General features: G+C 46.3%; 1 gene segment (V, D, J or C); it reads left to right on the top strand.

Moving 5' to 3' along the window:
- The first annotated feature begins 237 nt into the window (after window positions 1-237).
- LOC142464638 (Ig gamma-2C chain C region-like) lies at window positions 238-3,399 on the top strand. The segment is given in 6 exon segments: window positions 238-427; window positions 1,150-1,482; window positions 1,731-2,054; window positions 2,644-2,961; window positions 3,104-3,217; window positions 3,302-3,399. Coding segments are annotated over 6 exon segments (1,377 nt in total).
- Window positions 3,400-20,738: the final 17,339 nt, after the last annotated feature.

The raw sequence follows: 20,738 nt of genomic DNA, 5'->3' as shown, positions 1-20,738 counted from the left end.
TTTCTGCATGTATGTACAGGGCCACCAACAGGGTGGGTCTGCCGGGGTTGACATCCCGGGCCCGGTGAATCAGGGGGGCCTGGCCGTCCGGCACCCGACCCCTACCAGGCCCGCCTGCCGGTCTTCTCGTGGCCGGGCCCCAGCTCTCCCTTAGAAGAAGCCTGCATGGCTATCCCTCTGTCCCAGACTGACGGGCCTCTCTGACGTCAGCACTCTCTGCTTCCGTTGTGCCACGGCATGAGAGGGAGGCCTGTCGGAAGCTCGGCATGGGTCAGAGGGATAGAAGCATGCAGCCTGCTGCTGAGGGGAGAGTTGGTGACCGTCCGCGAGATCACCGGCAGCCGGGCCTGGCCAGAGGTCGAGCAAAACATGCAGTGCCGGCCGCCGGGCCCCCACATCCACTGGACCCAGACTGATCATCCACAAGGTATGTCTTTATTTTCTATGTATTGTGAGGGTCTTTTTAATATGTATTGGGGTGGGCTTTTTTAAAATATGTATTGGGGAGGTGGGGGTCTTTTTTATATATATTTGGGTTGGGGGCTTTTTCATATGTATTGGGGGTTTGGGATTCTTTTTTGTATGTATTGGGGGGGTATTTTTATATGTATTGGGGATGTAGGGGGCTTTTAATAGCTATTGGGGGAGTGGGGGTCTTTTAATATGTATTGGGGTGTGGGGGTGTCTTTTTTAGTAGGGGTGTACTTTTTAGTAGGGGTGGGGGTGTATTTTTTAATATGCATTGTGGGTGGGGGTGTATTTTTTAATATCCATTGGGGGGTGGGGTGTATTTTATTATAATGCATTGGGGGGTGGGGGGTGTATTTTTATTATGTATTTAGGTGGGTGGGGTTTTTTGGTATGTATTTTGTGGGGGGGATTGAGTGAGAGTGGGGTCATTGACGGAAGGTGGGGGCAAGTGAGAGGAGAGAGAGGGGGTGAGTGAGGAAAAGAGGGAGTAAGAGTGAGAAGTAGGGGAGAGAAATACATGGGAAGAGGGTGGGAAAAAGAGGGGCTCGTGAGGTGTGAAATGGGGGGGGGGCTCGCAATACCGCCAAAGGGGGGGAGGACGTAACTGGGTCCCGGGTAATCTGTTGACTGACCTGTGTATGTATTATATGAATAATCTATTAATTCTTGTGTCTGCAGGTCCAGATTGTAAAGGGACCACCAGTGAACCAACTGTGCAGGTCCTGCAGTCCTCCTGCGATGACCGAGATGGCAATGGCTCCATTGAGTTGGTCTGTCTCATCTCTGGATACTCTCCTCCAGACATAAAAGTGCAGTGGCTGCTGAACGGAAAGGTGACATCTATCTCCCCATCAAACAGCACTCCCTGTAAAGAAGAAGAAGGGACCTTCACATCCAGAAGCGAGGTCAAAGTCACAAAGTCAGACTGGAATTCAGGAGACACCTACACTTGTAGGGTCAACCATCCGGCAACCACCACTAAACCTGAGGACAGCATCCGAAAGTGCATAGGTAAGATCAGGAATACACCAGTTATCAATGTAAAACTACTACATTTAAATGCCGTTAGCGTGGTCAGCTCTGTGTCAACAGAAATGGACATTAAAAAATGTTAATGAAGAATTGGCAACGTAGAGAAAAAAATCCGTGAAGGGAGATGTTGATTTGTACTTGATGTCTACTTTTCGGAAAAGGAAACCTATGTAATCGGCTGTTGTACTTGTCATGCAAGTAATCACCACTGTCCCCTACCTTTTCAGAGCAACCTCCTGGTATTACTCCCAAGATGGTCCTGATTAATCCGTCCCCCAAAGACCTGTATGTCACCAAGGAAGTCAAAATCAAATGTGTGATCTCCAGGATGGAGAATCCCGAATCCTTGGTTCTGACGTGGACCCGTAATGATGGCAAACGAGTCATATCCTTTCTTTCTCAACCAGAGATAGATTATGATGGCACTTACAGCGTCACCAGCACCTTGAAAATATCTTTACAGGACTGGGAGAGCAACAAAGTCTTCACCTGCAATGCCCAACAAAATGACCTCCCCTCCCCAATAGTGAAGACAATTACTCAAAGCAACGGTAGTCATTTAATTATTTTACAATTTGTCTGAAACTGTAGGCACACCATTTTATCATGGCCTGCTGACACTTTCATTTTAGATTGATCTGGCTCAGGGGGGTCTCCAAACATGTCCTCAAGAGCCGCACACAGGCCAGCTTTTATGGATATCCCTGTTTCAGCACAGGTGGCTCAGTCAAGCACTGAGGCACTGATTGAGCCACCTGTGCTGAAACAGGGATATCCATAAAAGCTGGCCTGTGTGCGGCTCTTGAGGACATGTTTGGAGACCCCTGATTATTCTGGCCCATTACGTCTGACCAAATCCAACCCTCATTCCTCACTGCACAGATACTGTAAATAGATAGAAAAGCTTCACAGGGAGATAATTGTGCAAGCCCCATTCAATTCCACTGGTGTTAAGCAAATGGACCACATAACCCCAAGAGGTCCCAAGGAATCTCCTGTCCCTTGCAATACCAAAGGGTTCGTTTAGGACCAAGATTTGAATACGCAAACCTGTCAAGTATCATATATATATATATATATTGTATAGTATATATATAAAGACTGTTTCCCATTTCATATTGGTGTTTTTCTCCTCCCCAGAACAAGGAACGGACCCAACAGTCCATCTCTTCCCACCTCCTCAAGAAGAACTTAAAAAAAATGACTTTGTGAGTCTCATCTGCCTGGTCACAGGCTTCAGCCCCAAGGACATCTACATACAGTGGAAAAAGAATGATATTCCACAAGGCGAGGAATACTACAGCAACACTGAGCCCATGCAGGAGATTGAGGGCGATAACTTCTACCTGTACAGTAAGCTCTTGATTGCCAGGTCTGACTGGACCCGAGGAGCCACATTTAGCTGCATTGCGATAAACAGCAAGAACCCCATTCAAAAAGACATCAAGAAATCTAGGGGTAAATGATCCTTGTGTTTTCTCTGACTTCTCAGAGTGTCCTTTACAGCTCCTGAATTATCCCAACTTGCTTTGCCCCCTGCACTCACCCTCGTCAACACATCTCTGTCCCCACATAGTCTCCCTCCTTGTCTCCGTCTCAGTTTGGTGTGTGGAACATCAAATGTTGACATTTCAAGGGCCATGGAGTGATGCCGATCTCAAGCTGATTCAGTCGGTGCCATGTTTAAATGTGTCGGTTTCTGTGCCTCTCCCACGTAAGACACGTGCATAAAAACTGCGTTGGACTGGATTGAGTTTTTCTCAAGTATTTAATCAATCTTTTATGCATGTGCCTACAGCAGTGGTACAGAAAGCGGCCCAACACCAAAACTGGCACAAATTGCATCATCTTATCAGTATTCCTTATGACCTGAAAAATGACCCCCTTCCTGTGTAGGTGCGTGTCTTATATAAAATGCAGCTTTATTTAATGTGCCTCCTTTCCTACCCTCTATCAGTTTGGTGTATGGAATACCAGATTTAGAGCCTGCCTGTGTCTTTTATGATGTGTGCTTTTATCTCAATAAACTCTAAATTACTCATGCCTGTGATTGTTTCACTAACTCCAAAATGTCTGCCATTTTGTCACCCGGAGCAAATCCCCAGTGATATCTTGGGAAGGGAAGCGACTTCAAATGTTTAATATTGTGTAAAGGGATCAGAAGTTGTAACATGATTGAAGCTTCCATCTTAGACTTGGATGGGGTTGATAGGTGGTAACAGGTCACTTATTGTAGGTGAACAGATAAGGAGATCGGATCTGAATATGTTCATGTACAATTCAGCCTCCAATATCTGTCCTTCACATGCACTGACCTGGTAGTTAACATCATACTGTTCTACAGCCACTGATGTGTCGGAACCCTGGTTAGTCTTTGGAACAAGTGGTGGGGGAATAACTTAGATCATTTTCCCCTTTCTTATACCAGTGGTGAATGAATGTATCCGGTGAATTGGAAACCACTGGAGAGCAAAGCCGCCTTGAAATTATTATTTATTTTTTTATGATCTCAGTTTTCAGTGTAAATGTTTCTTGGGTCTATATGGATCCAGGCACACGGACTTAGCAAAATAATAAATTTAAAACACCGCCTAGAAACCAACGTTTTGAGTGCATTCTTTGTCAAGGTGAGGGTGAGGGTTGCACTCGAAACGTTGGTTTCTAAGCTGTATTAAATGTCTTATTTAGCTCCATTCCACCAATATCTGTGTCTCTTCCTGGGGGTTTCCTTAGTGAGTTGGTGTAATCTTCGCCTAAGGGCACATTTTAAAAATACAATATAAATGGCCTAGCACCCTAAAAAAGGTCAAGAACCTTAAATAAACAATGGAACGGAATTACATCGGCAACAATGGTGCCTCCGGCTCAATTTCAGAACATTCCCAGTTCAGCAATATTACTGGGCGAACCTTTCTTCCTTGTCTACCACTGTGCGTTTTCCCTTGGTGAGGTACTGTGGAGATGCCCCAATGAAAGGAAACACAGACACATCATGTCAAGCAGGTCATTGTTTTCCGAATCTGTCGTTGAATTGCTACGTTACCAATGGACAACACAATCAAATAAAACTGTAAAGGACAACAATGACAAAAATCACACTGAGGAGTCTGGAACTTATTAGTGGGGCTACAAGGTAAAAACGTCATAATGCTCTACACTCCCAAGTGATGGGTCACTGAAGACGCTAACTGTAAATCCACAAAAAAGCATTTCCCCTCCAAATGATGATTCAGCAGCCATACACAATATGATATTCATTGACAAGGTCCCAATTTTCACTGGGTGTTTGTTACACATAGGGCAAAGTTGAACTACATAACAATGATGCTTCTGACACCAGCCTCCCGGCGTTGCCGAGGACAGGTTGTAATATTTTCCCCTGGTATGATTCCACTCTCTAATGAATGTCCCAGACTCCAGCGGAGAAGAGCAGTTAGACTAAAACCTAGGCAAGCCCTGTAGCTCCCCCAATGTCTATGAGTTAAAACATTACAAAGAATATTTCGAGTTTAGACTTTCAGTCCCAGAAAGCTTCTTCCCTTCCCAGGGTTGCCGCTCACTAAAAAAGGATACTATGCACTTGGCAAAACCCGTGTTATTATTTTAAGTCTCAATGACTGAGGCCGGTAGATACCTGGAGTGTGATCACAAGTCATGTTTTTGGTTACAGAGGTTAAATTAATTCACCTGGGACTGAAAGGTCCTCTTCTACCATCCCTAAAGATGCAGTAACGCAATGGTTTGCTCTGTAAGGTCTGAGCTTCCCCTGCTCCCTGCAAAGCAATGGCATGTTTATTACAATAAGGCCCATGATTAACTTACCAGGAATGTAACTGTGTATTACCTGGACACAACTCTGGTTGGTTGGTTTATTGTCCTTTCAGTCACAATGTAACACATTTCTCATCTCCATCATTATTGGGGGCCAATTGATGATCATCTGAGGCCAGCCCAAAGCATTGATATGGAAAGGGCCTCTTGGGATGGATTGTGATTAGTCTTTGTTGCCCTGGAGCAGAGAGACTCATCATGGGACATATCACAAGCTCCAAACCAACTCCAGTTTTATCCAAACTGTATCAGTTTCTTTATCAACGTGAACCCATGGTCAATGACTTCAGCAAACAACTGATTCAATTATATCTAAAGGAGAACAACAGGATGAGGCAGCGAATGACCCAGATACCGATGAGATGCACTTTGTGACAATGCTACAATGCTACATTGTGTCTATTTACATCAATTATGAGACATGTCAGGAGAAAGATGTGGGGTAACAAAGAAGCTGAGCTACGGTAGTTAGATTGTTACACCATTATATAGTTACTGTTACATAGTTACATAGTAGATGAGGTTAAGACATATGTCCATCAAGTTCAACCTACAGTATGATAAATTTAGACGACAGATATTTACCCTATATTTGTATTTACAGTATTTTGATTCAGAGGAAGGCAAACAAACAAAAACAGTGACACATTATCCAGCTGTCTCATAAGGGGAAAATAAATTCCTTCCTCACTCCAAATATTGGCAGTCAGATTACTCCCTGGATCAACATCCTTCCCATGTTGACTAACTTGGTATATCCGTGTGTAAATTTCCTTTCTAAAAAGATGTCCAACCTTTTATTGAAGATATCTATTGTATTTGCCATCACAGTCTCCATGGGTAATGAATCCCACATTTTAACTTCACTTGTGAATTCTCAATTCCTCCCACCTTAAGGGATCATCCTGTGTGATTTGTACTGCCCTTGGGATGAAGAGATGTCATAGAGGCAATAATGTGCCCCATGTTCCCTAATCACGGTGTAAATATAAACTAGACGCAGGATGAGATTCTGCCTCCTTAGTTTTGTGTTGACTCTTGATAAATTACTTCTCATCCTTCTGTCTCTCCTGGATCTTCCTCCTAACAGATGCCATCATTTACCAGGAATGCAGCAGTGAAGAAGATGATGATAGTCTTTGGACCACGGCTGCCACCTTCATCACCTTATTCCTGCTGAGTGTGTTCTATGGCGCCACTATCACACTGGTGAAGGTGAGAGGGAAGCCCAACTGTTAACTTTCCAAGGCTCTAGTCACTACAAGTTGCAGACGGGGGGTGTAAACCAACAAAGAAAGGGTGTAACATAAAAGTGCGCCGACGAGTATTCTAAAACTTTCCTGGGAAAATCCGGGAAATGGCCCCAACAAGACCCAGGTACATGCTGGGTACATGTTGAATGGGACTGCCAGGGACCCCTGCTGTGTTAATCCGATAGGCCATTAGTCTTTCTGCAGAAATGTCACTGAAATGTTGCAGCATGTACCCAGCATGTACCTGTGTCTTGTTGGTGATTACCCCAGATTTTCCAAGGCAAGTTTTACAATACTTGTCGGCGCACCAGTAGATAGGCATGGATTGGCTGGGAGGTGGCATCTAATGCACTAAGTATTCAGCACAGAAGATGCAGCTGACCTCTATGTCACTCATGGCACCGTTGAGTTTCCCAAGAGGTGTTAATGTTTATGTTACAGTATGGCTTGTAAACCACAAAGAGCTTAGAATCTACTTGTGGAAAGTAGTATACAGAGACACAAAGTGAATTGTCCAAAGTCCCAAAGATCTGGTACTTAAACCACACAGTCACAGGCCATTATATTAACCCCTCTGCTGCCTGAAGGGCCAACAACTCTGCTTTTGAAACAAAGGGCTTAACGACAGGGATAACCAACCCTCCTATTCCCCCCGTTAAATCGGATTCTTTTCACAGGTGAAATGGTTCATTTCGAGAATCCTTCAGTTTGAAATGCAGGAGGACAATCACTTTATCGCAATGCTGGACCCCATAACACAGTACAACATGGAAACCCATGGGCACAGCTTGACCCCAAGCTCAGTAACAGAGACTCACTAAACAAGGAAACCTCACCGGTTGGTGGCCCTTGTGGACTAGAGTTGGCCACCCCTGCACTAAACAGAACTTGGGCTGTGTACATCACAGGCAGGCCCTGTATCAAATCCCTTGCCACCTCCATGCACAGGTGTCCCCATCACACTCACCCTCCTCTTTTTTCCTGCATGACCCTATAGGCTATAACGGGTCTCGGGTCTCTCCTGAATAAGGAACCATTATAGAAATTCATCGGGTCTCTGCCAATCGGAGATGAAATCACCAGCCTTTGGAATGAGCTTGCATGAAACTTTAACCCTTATCCTGCTACAATGTATTTGCATGTACTGGTACGCACACCTTTATTGCTACAAGACGTACCCCTCCCCCCCACATCATCCTTCAATATCTGACTACTCAACCTTTTTTTCCACTCCAATGAGATGATAATATTCTTGGCTTTTCATATGACTTACCCAAGATTTCCTAAACTGTGTTGATCCTCATCAAACCTTTAGACCATTCACTCAAGCAAGTGTACTAAGCCCCATATTTACTTTTGCCATAAGACACCTTCCAACACTGGAAGAACCCATACATCCCAAAGACTTGAATAAGCTGTAAGGTGTCTTCCAGCATTGGAAGATCCCATACTGTAGATCCCAATGACTTGAATAGTCTGTAAGGTGTCTTCCAGTGCTAGAAGGTGCCTTATGGAAGAAAACTGGTGAGTAAACATGGTCCTAAGACTTATTACCTGCTCATTCTGGTCTCTCGCAAAAAAAAATGGAGTACATGATCCACATCACCACTGGAAAGATCAGGCAGCGCACAGTGAAATGTCCCAGTTTCTCTAACCTCAAAAAGGAGAGGTCCCAGAAAATAAGGCAGCATCAGCACAATACCACATATAGTGCTCAAGCAAGCAGAGAATGATATCCATCTCTGCATCCTAAAGGGAGAGCGCGCCTATATAAAGGAAAGACTGAATGAAACCATATGAAGCAGGAGAGCCACCATAATGAAGCATTGTTTTAGTGTTCTTCAGGTGGGACCTATCCTTCATACCTTGTGAGTGGTGTCAGTTGTGTTTGTTGGTTCTGTCTCATTAATGCTCAATAAAGCTTCCCATCCCAGAACTGTCCTGTTCCAAGATTGTGCTTTCAATTTGTTGTGGGGGGACCTACTCTTGGACCTTATAAGTTCTTCCCTTAGACTTTCTCAGAGGTTGTGATTAATAAGCTGACACCAAATAACTCTTCTTCTTGTGACGTTCGAGGATAAAAGTGAGCAGGGGCAAAAATGGAAGACCACATCAAAACCAAAACAGGATAGCAAATAGGAAATAGTAAGTTATTTAAGGGTTAGCTTAGACATTATGGGGCATGTATTCATTGACTTGAAGGAGAGTTGATGCCAGAAGGGTGAGATAACCTGTACCATCACTTGATGCATGTGCTCGTATGTGCCAAAAGTGGTGCTATTCAATAAAAAGCTTTCTACCCCCATAGCTACCTTACTGCCAATTGCAGTGAAGTGTTTGTAGGCCCCGCAGGGGTGTCATGGAGAAGCATGGCTTAGTAAACATGGACCTCTGTAATTCTAATATATGTTAGTGCCGTTGAGAAAATGTCATAATTGCGGCAAGAGGTCCATCACGTCTCTAGAAAATACCCCAAACATGCTATAGAACAGAAACTGGAGGTAAATTAACCACAGCATTCATAAAAGAAAAATCACTCTGAATCTATACTGAAATGAGAGTAATTAATAATCAGTGTATATAACATAAACAAAAGGAACAAAGAGTAGCGCTATCAATGTGATATGTAAGTTCTAGTGTAATAGTGAATGAAAAGAATCATTTTTAAATCTCAAATTCTAATGCCAGTGTAACATTGCTAAATAGATAATATGCAGAAAGAGAAAATAATTAAACAGCATTGCGTGAAAATAAAGAACAAACCAGTCCAAATGATGGAGACAATAGATGAAAGAAAAAAGTCCAGATACAAAGATTGATTATCAGTCACAATGTGGAGTAGGCTGCTTCTTGATTGATCTAGCCAGATCAAGGAAATCTAAGAGAAAAAGACAAGAAGAAGCGCCAGCTCCCTGGCAAAATATTGTATGTAAAATGACAATTTATTTAAAATAGAGAGGGGCCGCCAGGACATGCACTCACTCCAACGTATAAAAACGCATTCATGGGAGACAATCTGTAAGCCGTGAGAGACAGCAGGAGAATTTGGAGCAGTCAGTATGGTATAGGTGTATACAGACAGTTGATAACAGATATTTATCCGTGGCTGGAGAGAAGATGATAATCAGAGCGTCCAGCAAGGGAGATGGTGGTGTTCGCAGGTAGCTGGTGCACCGTCCAGTGCTATAGGGAAGTGTCCAGATGTAGGCTCTTACACTCCGTGTATCGAGCGTAGGAACGCGTTCACACCAACCAGTCACTAGAACGCCTTGCTCCGCTCATTGAACTCCGTTTTGCCCGGAAGTATCCTCTGCTTAACCACCTCGTGTGTTGTATAAACTGGCAGGCCTCGAGACAGCTCTCAGCTAGCGTGATGACACCATCATATATATAATCATATATAATATATATTATATATATAATCATATACAGTATAACGGAAAATACCCCAAAAATGCTATAAACAGAAACTGGAGGTACATTAACCACAGCATTCATAAAAGAAAAATCACTCTGAATCTATACTGAAATGAAAGTAATTAATAATTAATATATATATATATATATATATATATATATATATATATATATATATATATATATATATATAAAACAAAACAAACAAAAAAATGAAGTAGCGGCCTCTATATAAAACTAATTAATAAAGAGAACCGGTAGCTAATCACATAGGGTGCTTGGTGGGGTGACTAGTTTAAAACTAATACACAATGATAGAGACTAAAAATGCAATGCAATGTGAATACTAATTCACTACTTGTAACTAGATTAAAAATACCTCTGTAGGTTTAAAAATACTAACAATTTTTAATAGCACAAGAATTAAAAAAGTGAAAAAGTAAAAATGAAAAAAATACAAAAAAAAACCTTCAATATTTAAAAAGTCCTGTTCCAATGATAATAGCCACCAAGTTCTTGCAGCCCGTTTCAAAGGGATCACCAGTCCCTGACCATATCTGAAAAAAGAAAGAAAAAACAGGCGCACACCTAGTGCATTAACAGAATAAAAATTGTATTTCAAGGAACATAAAATCTATCAAATGCCCACTCACAAGGTATAAGCAATAAATAGCGTGTATGAGATTGGCTCTCATGTGCCGTCGGCTCGATCCTCTCTGTGTAGCTCCAGATGCTGGCGTCGTCACGTGACTCCCCTCGTGTAGCCGGTGAACCGGTGAACCGGAAGCGGAAGCTCACCATGCAATGTTCGGCTGGGAAGGTACCCTCTAGACAGCAAAGGGCGTGACTAGCTTGAGACCGCCATTTGCCCACGAGCATCGAGGCCAGCTGCTGCAGAGACTCCTTCCTTGGTGTGTATCAGACGGCTCCAAGACTACCTAACCATAGAGGACCTGGAGGACCTTTGCTGTCTAGAGGGTCCCTTCCCAGCCGAACATTGCACTTCCCAGCCGAAATTGCCTTTTTAAATATAATATTAATATATATAAACGGAAATAGCAGTGTTAGTCCAGTTGCGATAGTGCAGAATAAATGAGTTCTTTAGTATTATGTGATACCTTTTTTTATTTGGACTAAAAATTTATGTCATAGGACAAGCTTTCGAGAGTTTCCTCTCTTCCTCAGTCGGCAATACTGATATACAAAGGTTTCTATGGCTTAGACAGGGATTAGAAAAGAAAAAAAAAGGAAGAATAAAGAACACTGAGATGTATATTGGGTGGGGTGGGGAAGGCACTGGAAGGGTGGGGAGGTATAGGATGGCACAATGGCAGGGAGGACCATTACAACAAAGTATGATAGTGTGTGAGAAACCCCATATCTGCATTAAGTCCACTTTTTTTGGTGTCAAAGAGTCTTATCATTATGAGCCCAAATGTTTGCCGTTCTTGGGTGCGTTTGAACATTCCATTGAGGATTTCGATTTTTAAATCATTTATGGAATTATCTGGTTGTGAGAAATGATGTCCCACAGGTGAGCAGTATCTTCCTTCTTCGTGGTGTTGTATAGAGTGTCTGTGCATATTCATTCTGCTTGAAGTTTTGGGCTGCTTTCCCCAATGTAGCATCCTTGGTCACATTTGTTGCACTGAATCATATAAACCACGTTCCTGGATGTGCAGCTGTATGATCCTTTAACATTGAGTGTTCCATTGTTGTGACTGGCTGTGGGATCTTGCATGTATGTTTGCAGAGTTTGCAACGTGTGTTGTTGCACGGTTTTGTGCCATTATCTGTGTCTTTAAGTTCGTTGTGAAGTTTTCTGTTGACTAATTTCTGTTTGAGGTTTGGTGGTTGCCGAACACAAGAATGGGAAGTTTGGGAAAGATGTATGTTAATGTCACATCCTCTGTCAGCATGGGTTGCAGATCTTTGATTATTTTTCGTATTCCCTCTAGGGTAGGGTTGTATGTGGCCACTAGTGGTATGCGTGTGGTAGGTTCTCTCTGTCTGTATTGTAGTAGGTGGGGCTTTTAGTGCAGATGTAATAGTTCTGGCAATGGTCTTTGGTTTGTATCCCTTCTGTCTGAACGATTTGGTCAGGGTTGTGAGATACCTGTTTCTGTCTTCAGTGTCAGAGCATATGCGGTGGTATCTTATAGCCTGGCTGTGTATGATACCTTGTTTTTGTATGAGTGGGATGAAAGCTGGAATTGTGGAGGTAACTGCATCTGTCTGTTGGTTTCTTGTATACAGATGTGTGTAGTTTGCCATCTTTCAGTGTTACTGTTGTATCTAGAAAGTTTACTAGGTTGCAGAATAATCCATTTTGAGTTTAATTGCTGGAAGGGAATGAGTTCAGGGACTCGTGGAATTGTTTTAGGTTTCCTTCACCCTCTGTCCATATTATAACAGGTCATCAATATATCTGTAGTATTTGTAGGGTTTGTGGGGGCATGTAGTTAGGAAGCTTTGTTCAAGATTTGCCATGAAAAGATTGGCATATTCCGGTGCCAGCTTGGTACCCATTGCAGTCCCCATTAGTTGTAGGTACATTTCCTTGTTGAAGCTGAAGTAGTTGTGTGTGAGGATGTATTCTATCAGTTTGATAATTACATCAGTGCTGTATTTCTGATCCAGGGGAGATGTTTGTAAGGAATTCCAATACCATCCTTGTGGGGGATGTTGCTGTAAAGGGATTCTACATCCATGGTAACTAGCAGTGTGTTGGATGGTAGTTGGTTGATGTTGTTAAGCTTATTGAGAAAATCTGTGATATCTTGTATGAAGCTGTTGGTGCTTTTTACTAAAGGTTTGAGGATATTCTCCACTAAGCCTGATATTTTTTCAGTTGGTGTATCCAATCCTGTTATAATTGGTATGCCGGGGTTTCCTGGTTTGTGGATTTTGGGAAGCATGTAGAAGATCCCAACTCCTGGGTTGTCAGGTATTAGTTGCTTCAATTGTGGTCGCAGGTGGTTAGGGAATGACTTGATGAGATTCATGAGTTGCTTTGTATATTCCTGGGTTGGATCGTGTGTGGAGTTTCTTGTAGTAGGTGTTGTCTATGAGTTGTCTATTGCTTTCTTCTATGTATTTATTTGTGTTCATAAGCACCACTGCACCTCCTTTATCTGCTGGCTTGATGGTGATGTTGTGGTTGTTTCGCAGTTCCTTGATTGCAGATCTCTCCATGGGGATAGGTTGTACATTTCTGCTGTGCTGATGCTAGTGAGGAAACTCACGATCTGAAGCTCTGTATGTAGCCATCTAGTTTGACGTTGCGTCCCGTTGGTGGTGTGAAAAAGGTGTTCTTCTTGTTGTTGTTGTATAAATATATCATACAGTGCTTCCACTACAGCAAGGAATTCTGGGAAATTACATGCAAATGAGCACATAGTGATAATGGACTTGAGACAAAAGGTGGCACTGTGTGCTCATTTGCATGTCATTTCCCAGAATCCCTGATCAGAGTCACGAACTCCACACTCCTTCAAAGAGTGTCTCTCTGAATGTAGAACTCCACACTCCTTCCCAGAGTGTCTCTCTAGAAGTAGAACTGATTCTCTGATCAGCAGCACTCCTTTATATATCCCTCTGTGGCTATAATTTACATGGGAGGGGGCTGCTGGACATTGATTAAGTTTGGGCCACAACAGCCAGAGGGCATGCTAAAACCCATCCCTGATTAAATCAGAGTCTGTGCAATACAATGCTTACTCCCAGATCTAAATATCAGCCTTTCACCTCCCCCCAGGAGTCCCGACACCTAGCTGTCCTAATCCTATCAATTCTACAGAAAGATTCAATTTAAGTGGTTTGCCTTCTCCATAGAAATTATAGTAAGAATGGAATATCTAATTTGCTTTCTGGCAGGGCTGACACCCAAGCACATTTACAGAAGAATAGTGATTCACTAAACTGTGGGGTTGTATTTACAGGTACAGTAATAACAAATACAGACTTTGAAATACATTCTTACAGACATGGAAATACATTTACATATCCCCTGTTCTTCCCCAGAGGTTAAATACATTTGGCCAAAATAAGCATTACAAAGGTGGCCAAGTTACATAGATTTAGGGGTAACTAGCTGGGCTTCATAAGGCTGAGTCCATGCTCCTGCTTGCTCACTGAGGCGCACTGAGGCTCAGGGAAAGCGGGTGCTTTCCCTGGCCTTGCGGTTGCTTACCGCACGCGCCATCAGAGGGCCGTCAGGGGGCAGGCCGGGGGCGGGCAAGGGCGGGGGCGGGTGCGTCTCTGGCCGGGGGTGGGCCAGTGATGTCACGGAGCTGCTTCGCCCTCATTGGGCGAACCGCTCACTTGACCGGCTTTTCGCGCCGGCAAGCGGGGGAATTTTAAATTCCCCTACGACCTGCGCTTCCACATGAGCGCGGGAAGCGCAGGTGAGCCCCTACTAAAGCCGCTCTAATTGCGGCTCTAGGGGCTCAGTGCTGAGCGGGAGCGTGCCTCAGCACGCTTCCGCCAGCAAGCCGTTAACATGGCCGAGGCCTAACAGTTTGTGATGCCAGCAACCCCTATCGTCACAGTCACCTTTTTACCCACCATAACCTAAATAATGTGTGGTGAAGACCTACCCAAAGTCTCAAATTGCAAAGCCAGTACAACCAACCTCCCACTGTGAGTGGGTTCACTGCTTTGCATCTCATCCCAGGCTATGTTTAAAAGCTGTGTTTAAAACAGCGAGCATTTACAAAATGTGGCACTGGGTGCTCATTTGCATGTCATTTCCCAGAATCCCTTGCTGCAGTGGAAGCACTGTATGCTATACGGTGGTGGGTTTTTAGTCACCTTTTCACCCACCATAACATACATACATACATACATACATACATACATACATATATATATATATATATACAAAGCAGTGCTAACACATACAGGTCATGCACTAATACACTTATTTCTAAGTACCAAGTACAAATCCCAGAGTTCAGTCCATCAAACACAAGTCCAGTGAAAAAGGGTATTCATTAGAAAAACAAAGGGGAAAGATTCCAGTAGCCAGATCCAATCCAAATGTAGGAGGGGACTGCTCATCCACGGGAGAATCACTCCCAAACCAGTACTGTATAGAAAAAAAAGAGAAAAAGGCGCACTCCTCTAGAGCATTATCTTATGATGCAGATGAAATAAAATGTATTTAAATCAATGTAAGGTAGATAATACACATTTACAAGACATAAAGAGTAAAATTCATGTAAAGGTATCTTTACACACAGACTCCTGGTACAGATCAGCTGAGATGGATGGGGAGACCTTTATGTATACCCACTGAAAGCCAGTTGCCTTTAGACCTGCTGCTGGAACGCTCACGACAACAGCAGAAACGACCGCAGACAGCAAGCATGTCAAACTCAAATGCTAACAAGGGCCAAATAAACAAGGTTTAGTCTAGGTGGGCCGCAAAAAAAAAAAAACTTAAATTTTCATAGAAACGTAGGTTTATTTCGAAAAGTACAGTGTGTGTGTGTGTGTGTGTGTGTGTGTGTGTGTGTGTGTGTGAGTGTGTGTGTGTGTGTGTGTGTGTGTGTGTGTGTGTGTGTGTGTGTTGTGTGTGTGTGTGTGTGTGTGTGTGTGTGTGTGTGTGTGTGTGTGTGTGTGTCGGATGACCTCAAAAAAACAAAAGCCAGATGTGAATGATTCTGAACGCATTAACCAGTGTCAGGATGCCCCCTCTTAACAATTTCAAAAGAAGCAATCCCACCTGGGATCTTACTGATCCGCAGTCTCTCAAGGTAGTATACTGGAGGGGAGGTGTTCCTTACCCTGTCTTCTAATGTCCCCCGTGTGAAACTTGAGAGTCAGATCTGGAAGAAAGCAGAATAGGTTATTTCAGTGTAGGTATAGGGCAGTTAAGATAAAAACAAAGAGAGTGGGTGAGGGTGACAGACAGAGAGAGGGTGACACAGAGAGAGAGAGAGAGAGAGAGAGAGAGAGAGAGAGAGAGAGAGAGAGAGAGAGAGAGAGAGAGAGAGAGAGAGAGAGAGAGAGAGGGGGTGACAGAGAGAGGGTGACAGAGAGAGGGTGACAGAGAGGGAGACAGACCGAGAGGGAGGCAGACAGAGAGGGAGGCAGACAGAGAGGGAGGCAGACAGAGAGGGAGGCAGACAGAGAGGGAGGCAGACAGAGAGGGAGGCAGACAGAGAGGGAGGGAGGCAGAGTGGGAGGGAGGCAGAGAGGGAGGGAGGCAGAGAGGGAGGCAGACAGAGAGGGAGGCAGACAGAGAGGGAGGCAGATAGAGAGGGAGGCAGAGTGATAGAGGGTGGGAGAGTGATAGAGGGTGGGAGAGTGAGAGAGGGTGGGAGAGTGAGAGAGGGTGGGAGAGAGAGAGTGAAGAGAGGGTGGGAGAGAGAGAGTGAGAGAGGGTGGGAGAGAGTGAGAGAGGGTGGGAGAGTGAGAGAGGGGGGTGGGGGAGAGGGTGGGAGAGTGAGAGAGGGGGTGGGAGAGTGAGAGAGGGTGGGAGAGTGAGAAAGGGTGGGAGAGTGAGAGAGGGTGGGAGACAGAGAGGGTGGGAGACTGAGAGAGGGTGGGAGAGTGAGAGAGGTGGGAGAGTGAGAGAGGGTGGGAGAGTGAGAGAGGGTGGGAGAGTGAGAGAGGGTGGGAGAGTGAGAGAGGGTGGGAGAGTGAGAGAGTGAGAGAGGGTGGGAGAGTGAGAGAGGGTGGGAGAGTGATAGAGGGTGGGAGAGTGAGAGAGGGTGGGAGAGTGAGAGAGGGTGGGAGAGAGAGAGTGAGAGAGGGGTGGGAGAGAGAGTGAGAGAGGGTGGGAGAGAGAGAGTGAGAGAGGGTGGGAGAGTGAGAGAGGGTAGGAGAGTGAGAGAGGGTGGGAGAGTGAGAGAGGGGTGGGAGAGTGAGAGAGGGTGGGAGAGTGAGAGAGGGTGGTAGAGTGAGAGAGGGTGGGAGAGTGAGAGAGGGTGGGAGAGTGAGAGAGGGTGGGAGAGTGAGAGAGAGTGGAGAGAGTGAGAGAGAGTGAGAGAGTGAGAGAGTGAGAGAGGGTGGGAGAGTGAGAGAGTGAGAGAGTGTGGGAGAGACAGAGAGAGTGAGAGACAGAGTGAGAGAGAGAGTGAGAGAGACAGAGAGAGTGAGAGAGACAGAGAGAGAGGGAGGCAGAGAGGGAGGCAGACAGAGAGGGAGCAGACAGAGAGGGAGGCAGACAGAGAGGGAGGCAGAGTGATAGAGGGTGGGAGAATGAGAGAGGGTGGGAGAGTGAGAGAGGGGTGGGAGAGTGAGAGAGGGTGTGGGAGGAGAGAGAGTGAGAGAGGGTGGGAGAGAGAGAGTCAGTGAGGGTGGGAGAGAGAGAGAGTGAGAGAGGGTGGGAGAGTGAGCGAGGGTGTGAGAGTGAGAGAGGGTGGGAGAGTGAGAGAGGGTGGGAGAGTGAGAGAGGGTGGGGAGAGTGAGAGAGGGTGGGAGAGTGGAGAGAGGGTGGGAGAGAGAGAGTGAGAGAGGGTGGAGAGGTGAGAGAGGTGGGAGAGTGAGAGAGGATGGGAGAGTGAGAGAGGGTGGGAGAGTGAGAGGAGGGTGGGAGAGTGAGAGAGTGAGAGAGGGTGGGAGAGAAAGAGTGAGAGAGGGTGGGAGAGTGAGAGAGGGTGGGAGAGTGAGAGAGGGTGGGAGAGAGAGAGTGAGGGAGGGTGGGAGAGTGAGATAGGGTGGGAGAGTGAGAGAGGGTGGGAGAGTGAGAGAGGGTGGGAGAGAGAGAGTGAGAGAGGGTGGGAGAGTGAGAGAGGGTGGGAGAGTGAGAGAGGGTGGGAGAGTGAGAGAGAGAGAGTGAGAGAGTGAGAGAGGGTGGGAGAGTGAGAGAGTGAGAGAGGGTGGGAGAGACAGAGAGAGTGAGAGACAGAGTGAGAGAGACAGAGAGAGTGAGAGAGACAGAGAGTGAGAGAGACAGAGTGAGAGAGACAGAGAGAGTGAGAGAGACAGAGAGAGTGAGACAGAGAGAGTGAGACAGAGAGAGAGTCAGAGAGGGTGGGAGAGAGAGAGAGTGAGAGAGGGTGGGAGAGTGAGCGAGGGTGTGAGATTGAGAGAGGGTGGGAGAGGAGAGAGGGTGGGAGAGTGAGAGAGGGTGGGAGAGTGAGAGAGGGTGGGAGAATGAGAGAGGGGTGGGAGAGAGAGAGTGAGAGAGGGTGGGAGAGTGAGAGAGGATGGGAGAGTGAGAGAGGGTGGGAGAGTGAGAGAGGGTGGGAGAGTGAGAGAGTGAGAGAGGGTGGGAGAGAAAGAGTGAGAGAGGGTGGGAGAGTGAGAGAGGGTGGGAGAGTGAGAGAGGGTGGGAGAGAGAGAGTGAGGGAGGGGTGGAGAGTGAGATAGGGTGGGAGAGTGAGAGAGGGTGGGAGAGTGAGAGAGGGTGGGAGAGAGAGAGTGAGAGAGGGTGGGAGAGTGAGAGAGGGTGGGAGAGTGAGAGAGGGTGGGAGAGTGAGAGAGAGTGAGAGAGTGAGAGAGGGTGGGAGAGTGAGAGAGTGAGAGAGGGTGGGAGAGACAGAGAGAGTGAGAGACAGAGTGAGAGAGACAGAGAGAGTGAGAGAGAGAGAGTGAGAGAGACAGAGTGAGAGAGACAGAGAGAGTGAGACAGAGAGAGTGAGAGAGACAGAGAGAGTGAGAGAGAGAGAGAGAGAGAGAGAGAGAGAGAGAGAGACAGAGAGACAGAGAGAGACAGAGAGAGACAGAGAGAGACAGAGGGAGACAGAGGGAGTGAGAGAAACAGAGGGGAGTGAGAGAAACAGAGAGAAACGGAGAGGAAACAGAGAGAGACTGATGGAGAGTGAGAGAGACAGGGAGAGTGAGAGAGACAGAGAGAGTGAGGAGAGACAGAGTGAGAGAGAGAGAGAGAGAGAGAAGAGAGAGAGAGGAGAGAGAGAGAGAGAGAGAGAGAGAGAGTGAGAGAGGGTGGGAGAGTGAGAGAGGGTGGGAGAGTGAGAGAGAGAGAGAGAGAGAGAGAGAGAGAGAGAGAGAGAGAGAGAGGAGAGAGAGAGAGAGAGAGTGAGAGAGGGTGGGAGAGTGAGAGAGGGGTGGGAGAGTGAGAAGAGGGTGGGAGAGTGAGAGAGGGTGGAGAGTGAGAGAGAGTGGGAGAGTGAGAGAGAGAGAGTGAGGAGAGAGAGAGTGAGAGAGGGTGGGAGAGTGAGAGAGTGAGAGAGTGTGGGAGAGACAGAGAGAGTGAAAGACAGAGTGAGAGAGACAGAGAGAGTGAGAGAGACAGAGAGAGAGGGAGGCAGAGAGGGAGGCAGGACAGAGAGGGAGGCAGACAGAGAGGGAGGCAGACAGAGAGGGTGGAAGAGTGAGAGAGGGTGGGAGAGTGAGAGAGGGTGGGGGAGAGAGAGAGTGAGAGAGAGAGACACAGAGAGAGTGAGAGAGAGAGAGACAGAGAGAGTGAGTGAGAGAGACAGAGTGAGAGAGACAGAGAGACAGAGAGACAGAGTGAGAGAGAAGAGACAGAGACAGAGACGACAGAGACAGAGACAGAGACATCGAGACAGAGAGCAGAGAGAGAGAGAGAGAGAGAGAGAGAGAGAGAGAGAGAGAGAGATAGAGAGAAGGAGAAGAGAGAGAGAGGAGAGAGAGAGAGAGAGACAGAGAGACAGAGAGAGACAGAGAGAGACAGAGAGAGACAGAGGGAGACAGAGGGAGTGAGAGAAACAGAGGGAGTGAGAGAAACAGAGAGAAACGGAGAGAACAGAGAGAGACTGATGGAGAGTGAGAGAGACAGGGAGAGTGAGAGAGACAGAGAGAGTGAGAGAGACAGAGTGAGAGAGACAGAGAGAGTGAGACAGAGAGAGTGAGACAGAGAGAGTGAGACAGAGAGAGTGAGACAGAGAGAGTGAGAGAGACAGAGAGAGTGAGAGAGAGAGAGAGAGAGAGAGAGAGAGAGAGACAGAGAGACAGAGAGACAGAGAGAGACAGAGAGAGACAGAGAGAGACAGAGGGAGACAGAGGGAGTGAGAGAAACAGAGGGAGTGAGAGAAACAGAGAGAAACGGAGAGAAACAAGAGAGGACTGATGGAGAGTGAGAGAGACAGGGAGAGTGAGAGAGACAGAGAGAGTGAGAGAGACAGAGTGAGAGAGACAGAGAGAGTGAGACAGAGAGAGTGAGACAGAGAGAGTGAGACAGAGAGAGTGAGACAGAGAGAGTGAGAGAGACAGAGAGAGTGAGAGAGAGAGAGAGAGAGAGAGAGAGAGAGAGAGAGAGAGAGAGAGAGAGAGAGAGAGAGAGAGAGAGAGAGAGAGAGAGAGAGAGTGAGAGAGGGTGGGAGAGTGAGAGAGGGTGGGAGAGTGAGAGAGGGTGGGAGAGTGAGAGAGGGTGGGAGAGTGAGAGAGAGTGGAGAGTGGAGAGAGAGAGAGTGAGAGAGTGAGAGAGTGAGAGAGGGTGGGAGAGTGAGAGAGTGAGAGAGTGTGGGAGAGACAGAGAGAGTGAGAGACAGAGTGAGGGAGACAGAGAGAGTGAGAGAGACAGAGAGAGAGGGAGGCAGAGAGGGAGGCAGACAGAGAGGGAGGCAGACAGAGAGGGAGGCAGACAGAGAGGGAGGCAGAGTGGTAGAGGGTGGGAGAATGAGAGAGGGTGGGAAGAGTGAGAGAGGGTGGGAGAGTGAGAGAGGGTGGGGGAGAGAGAGTGAGAGAGGGTGGGAGAGAGGAGAGTGAGAAGAGGGTGGGAGAGAGAGAGTGAGAGAGGGTGGGAGACGTGAGCGAGGGGTGGGAGAGTGAGAGAGGGTGGGAGAGTGAGAGAGGGTG

Source organism: Ascaphus truei, chromosome 13 (assembly GCF_040206685.1).
Source record: "Ascaphus truei isolate aAscTru1 chromosome 13, aAscTru1.hap1, whole genome shotgun sequence".
Taxonomy (NCBI): Eukaryota; Metazoa; Chordata; class Amphibia; order Anura; family Ascaphidae; genus Ascaphus; species Ascaphus truei.
This window is presented reverse-complemented; position numbering and strand designations above follow the sequence as displayed.